This window comes from Ruditapes philippinarum, unplaced genomic scaffold, assembly GCF_026571515.1.
Source record: "Ruditapes philippinarum isolate M1 unplaced genomic scaffold, ASM2657151v2 ctg715_1_1_1_1, whole genome shotgun sequence".
Lineage (NCBI taxonomy): Eukaryota > Metazoa > Mollusca > Bivalvia > Venerida > Veneridae > Ruditapes > Ruditapes philippinarum.
This window is the reverse complement of record NW_026863024.1, coordinates 131,690-140,548: the sequence shown is the minus strand read 5'-3', so window position 1 is coordinate 140,548 and position 8,859 is coordinate 131,690. Positions and strand designations below refer to the sequence as shown.

The following is an 8,859-nucleotide window of genomic DNA, read 5'->3' as shown; positions in this document are numbered from 1 at the left end:
AAAATTGCCAAAAATCACTATTTTGCCTCGATTTTTTTCATCAAAATTTATTTCAAAGTGCTGCAACTTTTCAACGGATTGAGATAGAGTCAAAGGCTTTTCAGCGTTGGTTACACGTTACCTTATGGTCGACCTGGGGTCATTTTAAGCCTCTCACAAGTCCAAAATTTTCTTGGCGATGAGGGGGACTCCGCCCCCCTTCAAGTTTCAAGTTTATTAAATATATCTCAGTATGTAATAAACAAACCTTCAAACCCCCCAAACAGAAGGGGGCACATCCCCCTTCTTGCAACCCCCTGATTTATCTTTTGGATGGGGGACGGCGCCGAAAAAGTGCTCACTTTTTTTTGGCAACATTTCTCAAACGAAAACATGTGTTTGGGACCCAAATAGGACATTTTTTCACTATTTCAGGCCTAAAAAAAGGGGGGGGGGGTCGTAAGTGCGTTGTTTCCCGTATATATGAGGTAAAGGGTTAATTATTTATACACTCTTTTTTTCTTTGTATGCAAGTTTACCACTTAACAAATTTGATGTAGATTCAATTGCCACATTATTTTCTAATTTAATGTTGAAATTGAATTATCTTAAACCATACAAAAATACAAATTTACTGTAAATTTATAATATTGCTGTATAAAAAAAAATTTTACACAGTATAATTTTTAACAAATTTTATTCAAAAAATATTTTGTTTTAAATAATATTCTTTTTTGACAGATAAATTAATCATAAAAGCTTTTCTTGACATGTTTTTTGTACGTAATAAAAAAATAAAAAATTATTAAAGAAAATTAACCTTATTTTTAAATTTTTCATTCATTTAATTTTTTTTCCCTTTATTTTTATTCATTCTTTCTTATTTTTTTTACCCCCCAATTTGGCATAAAAATAAAAAAGGTAAAAATTTCTTTAAAATAAAATATCATATATAATCATTTTAATGAAAACGAACGTTTTTCTTTATTTTTTCGACGTTTAGTCTACTTCAGGAAAAAATGACGCTTTTTATATACATGTATATATGTAAAATATTGAAATATATTTCAAATCACTAGAGGTATTAAATTGCATTGCTTTCAGTCAGGCATACACTTTTACAACATCCCTGAATTTAAGTAACTACTACATAAAAACAGACTGTTCATAATAAATGGTCAGCTATTTAAAAACGTATTAATTACAGTACAACATGTCTAAATTGTTGCCTTTTAACAGACGAAGCTTTCATTTAAGGGAGAAGAGACAATGTTTATCTCGGTATTGCTCGCTTGAAGTTATTTGTATTGTGTTTCGGCGTGAAAAAAAAAACGCATTTATGAATTTGACCAATTCTAAAAACTTCTTATTGTTTATTATGTCAGAATGAAAAAAATCTTTTCAATTGTACAAAATATCACGCTCGATTAAAATTAAATTTGCTAAATTATTCAACAACAAAAATCAAGAAAGCCTACAAACAGAAAGTAGACTTGACAGCTAAGCAGGGAGAGAGATGGGTGTAAAAGTTTAGAGCGTTGGATGCTTGACAACAACATTTATTATTGGTAATTACTAGGTTTGGCTATCACATTTTTAATAAAGATACTTAAGGTATAAGAATTAAAATATCATAAGGATGCATCATTATTATTGCATTATAATACAAGGCCCAAGTTGCCCAGATGAAGCGACACTCTACCCATATTATGCATCCAATCTAGGAATAATATAATACTATGTCCTAAAACCATACTTTTAATTGATTTTAAGGAGTGTAGTAATATCATCAAGAAGAATAACTAAGTTACTACATGAACTGATTGTTAACTTTTTATAGGTTTTTTAAAATGTTCAGGAGAGTTATAAAAAAGGTAGATTTTTTTTCATGGTCATTGTTGTTATTGAATTAGCTAGTATACTGCAGATCTTTCAATAGAATTGAAAAGGCTTAAAAGAACATCCACAAGGGACAACTTTCTATGTTATTTTCATGATTTTCAAATACAGCTCAGAGGCTGTTATGATATAACTAATATTGCAAGTTTATGGACTGTCTCCTTTTAGTATCAGCTCAATATTTTAATCATATATATTATATTCTCTTGATTAAACATTGCATTACAACAAAATGTGGGCAAACATTATTTTTCCCTTTTCAGATTACTCTACTTTTCCTGTAAACATAACATACATAGACTACAGGATGATAAAATACTTATTTGTGGTAAACACAAAGGATAAACTACGTTTAGTCAGATATTATAGTCAATACACCACTGAGGAAAGAGTACAGCTACAGACTGATGTGACCAAACTTTGTCTTAGTAGGTCTGATAATCAGGTAAATATTAAACTTAAAAATCTTTAAGCCACTCTAAAAAAATGTTTGTTGGCTTGCAGCTTCCCACAAATTCTTTTTTTTTTTGGTCAGCTCATTAATAAGGAAGGTAAAGTCAGATACATACTGCATACCATTCTCACAAGATGGAAAAAAAACCATAACTGCAGCCTTATTGAACTTCAGACCTTCAGAACAATATTGTGCAGATCGATCATTAAGCTTTAAACTACATGTATACACGTTTTCTTAGTTCTATACCGTGATTATAACTCCCCTTAAGTGCCAGAGAACAATGTGAATTAACTCTAGAGTTATATATCCTTACAAGCTTATAAAAAGTCCCATTGATAGAATGTACATACTATTTTTCTGGTGTACTTTCTTGTTTTGTTGAATGATGAAGCAACAACAACAACAACATAAACTTTATTAAGCTCAAGCCAAAATAACAAGCATGTGATAATGCAGCGAATGATTTAAACAAAAACACCTTGTGAGGTCACGTGACTGATTGTTTGCTTAAGCACAGGGATGTATCTCTAACATATTATACATGTAAGTCAAAGTACTAAATACTTTGTTTAAAGGCTTAAATTCTTTCATGATCTTGGTGAAATTGAGAGTAAACAATCTTAAATAGAGACAGGCTGATCTGTATATTCAGGCCAAGTCTGTATGCCATGCAGATCAGAAATTTTTATACCAAAGAGGGTTTCAAAATTCCAAAGGGTAATACATATTCCACTGGGGGTCAAAATTTGCAAGTCAAAATTTTGCTGATTTTTACTAATTTTTGTGCAATCTTTGCTAAAAATTTCCAAGGGGTCAGGCTTGGGGATGGTTGGGGTTATTACCCCATACCCCCCACTTCTGGATCCATCATGCATTCTGACCAGTCTTAATACTGTTGGTTGACAAACTTCAATTTTCATGATGATTTTCCAAAAATTTATGAGGCAATGGAAACTGAACAAATTCATATATGAATTTTAGTAGGTTAAGAGTTAAAACATAGGATATACATGTACATTTTTTACATTGACCCCTATTATAACCTTGTGATGATGCTTTGCAAATGTACTAGTTTTTATTTTATGTTGTTTTCAGAGTAATATATTAGATTATGAAGATTATACAGTTGTGTTCAAAAAGTTCAGTAGCATTCTTTTCATTGCTGGAATAACCCCAGATGAGGTAAAAACTTAAACTATATCTCATTAACTTAAAAAATCTCAGGTAGCTCTTTATTTACATTAACAAAATGTTAATTTGATTAATGTTCTTTATTGTGCTGTGTTTATAATTTGATACTTATCAAACCACAATAACCAAACCATATTTGAAAAAAACTTCATTAAAAAAAACCCCAGAAAGTTAAATTTCATTGAAAAATTAAGCAGTATATTTTCATTGCATAGAACCCAGAAATTTAACCTTCATTGAAAAATTTAGATGTTAACTTCCATTGAAACAACATAAAATTAACTTTCAAAGTTTCATTGAAAAAAAAAAAAGACTAACATTGAAAAACATAAAGTCATGACTCCCATTGAAAAGCAACAACAACAACAACAACAACAGAAAAACAACCTGTATTGAAAAACTGAAAAATAACCAGGCCATTTAAAAGCAAGTAAATTAACCTGTATTTGAAAACTACATAAACAATATCATTTCCATGCACATTTTGTTTCCATTTCAGAATGAGCTGGCTATTTTAGAACTGTTTCGACATATTTGTCAAACTTTGTGCAAGTTCTTTTCGGGCAGCCTGGTATGTATGATACATTCGGTATATTTGGTATATAATGTTGCAATAGCTTTCTTTTGTATTTTGCTACTACAAGCAGGGTATGAAAATTGATATCTCGCGAGACCGAAGCCTGTGCAAATTGCTAAGATTGCTGATTTGGAAACATATTGCATGTACTGCAGCAGGTTTGACTTCTAATAGGGACGTTGGATTCTTTCATGTAAAAAGGCTATTCTGCTAGACTAAAAAAGGTCGATGGTTTTACCTAACTAGGTACAGGAGACAGATTCTTAGGTTGGTTTTACCTAACTAGGTACTGGAGACAGATCTTAGGTTGGTTTTACCTAACTAGGTACAGGAGACAGATCTTAGGTTTTCTTTAATCAGTAAAGTTTCAAATTCTACTGTAATAACAATACCAGTGCTTTTCTAACAAAAAAGAAATCTTGTACTATTATAATTTAAAAATATGCTTATATTATAAACTTCATTATTTTTTTCATATATTTTCAGACAGAGATGATTGTATCCTTTTCACATAAAGAAAATTGTTGCATTTCTGTAATTGTATTACAGCATATGGCTGTTATTATCTCCCTTTGGCTGTTTATGGATTTATCTCCCTTTGGCTGTTTGTGTGGATTTATCTCCCTTTGGCTGTGTATGGATTTTTCTCCTTTTTTCTGTTTATAGACTTATCTCCCTTCCATTCAACTGTTTTCTTGGTGTAGTTCATGTGTTGTTGTTGTTTTTACACAAAATTAGTTAAAATGAGTGTAGGACAAAAGCCCCCCCCCCCCCCGGACGAAAGGCCCCCCCTTCTAAAAATGACAAGGTGGACAAAAGACCCCCCCATGAAATTTCCACATAGGACAAAAGCCCCCCCATAAAAAAGTGAAGGTAGGACAAAGCCCCCCCCCCCCCATTGTCCATCAAATTTACATATAGTGTATACCTTAAGTGTAATTTAATGACTACGAGTGTAGCTCAATGACACATTACAATCGGCACTTAAAATCCACGTAAATTACCAAATATGGTGATAAATACTAAAAAATACAGTCATTAAGTACACTTAAGGTATACACTATATGTAAATTTGATGGACCATAGGGGGCTTTTGTCCTACCTTGACTTTTTTATGGGGGGGCTTTTGTCCTATGTGGAAATTTCATGGGGGGGCTTTTGTCCACCTTGTCATTTTTAGAAGGGGGGGGCTTTCGTCTGGGGGGGCTTTTGTCCGTATCCCAGTTAAAATATTTTACCATTTGAAAGAGCCTTAATTTTCATTATCAATACAAAAAGATTTGTTAGTTTACCTTATGATTTTATCTACATTTATGTCCAAAGGGACTGCCATGACCTAGAATCACTGACCTCACTTATCTGTTTTTATCACCAACAATGAAAATCAATCAGATAATATTTTGTTAACTATTCGACAAAGTTCTACAAATAGCATTTTATCTGTACAGTCTGGTCATAAGTAATAATCAGTTTCGAGTAGTTAAAAGGCCTGAGCTGCACTTCACCTATGTTTGTTTTTGGCTTTCCATATCTATTGGTGTTTTACATAGATTGTTAATGCCATTGGTGCTAAACCATGTCTCAAGGTTATAAAACTTTTTAGCTCACCTGAGCACAACGTGCGCATGGTGAGCTATTGTTATCCCCCACCGTCCGTCGTCAACAATTTCTTTAAACAACATCTCCTCAAAAACCGATGACTGCACAGTAACTAAACTTTACAGGAATTATCCTTGGGTGGTCCCCTACCAAAGTTGTTCAAATGTTTTAGGTCTGTCATATAAGTAGGTCACAGGGCTAGAAAAGAAGTTTAAAAAATGCAAACTTAAAAATCTTATTGTCTGAAAGTACAAGGCCTAGAGCTTTGATGTTTGGTATATTATATCACTTATAGGTCCTCTACCAAAGTTGTTCAAATTATAGCCCTGGGGTCAAAATTGGCCCCGTCCCGGGGGTCATAGGTTTTCCTTATATGTATATAGTAAAAACTTAAAAAATCTTCTTGTCTAAAGGTACAAGGCTTAGAGCTTAGATATATTGTATGTAATATCTCCTATAGGTCCTCTACCATTTGAAGTTGTTCAAATTATAGCCCTTGGGTCAAAATTGGCCCTGCCCGGGGGTCATAGATTTTCCTTATATGTATATAGTAAAAACTTAAAAAACCTTCTCTGAATTGACAAAGGTTAGAGGTTAGATATTTGGCATGAAGCATTGTGTAGTATAGCTCTACCAAAATTGTTCAAATTGTAGCCCTAGGGTCAAAATTGGCCTAGGCCCAGGGTCATAGGTTTTCCTTATATGTATATGGTTAAAACTGTTCCCATCCACAAACTTTAACCTTGATCATAACTTTGAAGTTCTTGGTGTATTGTATTAAAACATCAAGTTCTTACCTACACAAAAAAATTAACCCTGTTTTGTATATCTTTAAGACCTGGTAACTTCACTTTTGTATATCAATTGCATTTAGTACTCAGGTGAGGGCATTGGGGCCATTGGCCCCCTTGTTTTCTGAGTTCTGTCTCAAATCTCATGATTTTCATTGGTCAGTATACAATCTTTGGCCATTCCTGACCAATCAAATATCTGATATCTGATTTTGAGCTAAGAAATTTTTCTCTAACCTCGACCCCAAGATTTTTTAAAAAATATTTAACTACCATTCCACCATTAAAAATATGAAATAAAACTTTTTTCTTAACATATAATGTAAAGTTTATTCGCAATATGGATAAAGTGTACATGATATTGGATGAGATGATATTAAATGGTTACATCGCAGAGACTAGCCAGGCCAGAATCTTAGCTCCATTACAGCTGTTGATGTCTGCAAAAAAATAAGGTATCTTTAAAGCAGCTCACCTCCACCTTCATGCTTATTTTCATAAAGATTTTAAAAATGTATCTAAATGTACATTATTGTAAAGCGGACTAAGAAAATTATTTACACATTGCAAACAGTACTTGCATTCCATGTTAATTACCAAAACGAGGTCAAAATAAGCAACAGAATGCAGTAGAAATGTGGGGACTAATACTGCAAAATCAGTCCTTTATCGCACATTATAAGTTAATTATTAATTGACTCTTAATTCTTTTTACTTTTCTACAAAAAATATTATTACATTTTTCTTGTTTAATTTACTCAGAATATATTGACTCATCTAGCGGCATGCAGCTTTAAATATTATTCATAATATTAAATATTCTATAAATATTAAAGGCACACTATGCTTCAGACAGAAACAGATTGTTTTATACTTCTTTGGAAAGAGCAAAAATATTTTATTGTTTAATTGTTTGTTACCATAAAAATGTACTTAGTAGCACTTTTAACTTAAATACACTGTTCATAATAAGCAAGATGGTAGAATTATTGTGATCAAATATAAAGATGAAAGAAATTAAATAAAAACTCTCAGTAGGGAGATAAAAGTTGGAATTTGTAATCTATGTTATCTTTTGTAGAACTCTTGTTGATGATGGAAATGTAGCACAATGTTTATTTCTGGCAATGTACAGAATGGATAAAGTGTGGATAAAGCAGTATACTGATATACAATGAAGGAAGGAAAGAACATTTTGTTTTTGCAATTCAAACTTATGAAGCTGCAGGACATCTCAGGAAGAAAGTTACTTGTTAATACTAGATACTTACATCACATACTATGCTAGGATTGATATGTAGTTGTTTGGTGAATAAAGAATATATCTGTTGATAAGATTGAAAAAAAGTTATATGTTCAATAAATACATAAATGAGGTCACCAAAGGTGGATTGCTGCCTAGGCTGTTGTACAACTTATACTCAGAGTTCCCAGTAAAAAGTTGTGTTATTAAGTGTTGTATTTACAATTCCATAAATCACAAACTTTTGCGATTTAAAATAACGAACTTTACATTAAAATGGTAGCCATTATTTATAGAAGTGGAACACATTTTACCATATTTTAAATTGAATTCAATTAAAGCTGTGATTTTTGGCAATACTTGATGATGTGATTAGTGGCTGTTTCAGAACATAAATGTGAAATATGTGTTCTTTTTTATTGTGTACATGCATAATATTGAATTGTTGCTATTGCTACTTGCCATTACTTATTTAAAAGTTTTATGATTTAGTACCAAGTCTTCAGTTATTTATTTGAAAAGCCATGAAAAACTATTGCAATGTTTTTGAAAACTTAACTGTAAAGAAAAACAGTTGATTTTAACTGCATTGGGGAACACCACCACTAACCTTTTCTCTTTGATAATTCCAAGATGAGAAACAGTGGAAACTTTTACAACTTACTCGAGTTATTTTGAAGCCAAATTTACGAGGCAAGGCTTAGAAAATTGATTGTCACAATTTTAATCTAAGGAAGATAATGAGTTATCGAAGTCCCTTAATCACAATTTAAAATAGTGGTAATCGTGAACGGATGAATAGCAAGGGTAAAAAAACCATTAGAAAATGAGAACTTTAATGGAATGGCAAACTCGGTTTTATTGAGTTTTATTAGGTCTGTTCATGAGAGATAATGTACTCGGTCATATCCCACACGCCTGCTTGTACCGACTTAAGCAGCATTTCTTTTAGACTTATGGTAACGAAAAAGTTAATACTTGAGTCAAACTCAAGGCATCTTTTTCCCTTTAGAAAAGTCAAAAATATACTTAAAATGTTAGAAATTAATAATTTCCCGTTGATTTACGTTGTAATCTGACGTGACGTCCAATTTAAAGTAGTGGCACCACTATTGACATCATT

At 32.0% G+C, this 8,859-nt stretch overlaps 1 protein-coding gene across 1 annotated transcript; it reads left to right on the top strand.

Annotated features, from left to right (window-relative positions):
• The first annotated feature begins 1,437 nt into the window (after positions 1-1,437).
• On the top strand, positions 1,438-7,712 carry LOC132720913 (AP-4 complex subunit sigma-1-like). The gene is made up of 7 exons (XM_060705146.1): positions 1,438-1,547; positions 2,142-2,323; positions 3,431-3,517; positions 4,026-4,169; positions 4,590-4,601; positions 6,822-6,948; positions 7,575-7,712. The coding sequence occupies exons 2-6, from the start codon at positions 2,186-2,188 to the stop codon at positions 6,945-6,947; spliced, it is 507 nt and encodes a 168-aa protein (XP_060561129.1). The 5' UTR covers positions 1,438-1,547; positions 2,142-2,185; the 3' UTR covers position 6,948; positions 7,575-7,712.
• Positions 7,713-8,859: the final 1,147 nt, after the last annotated feature.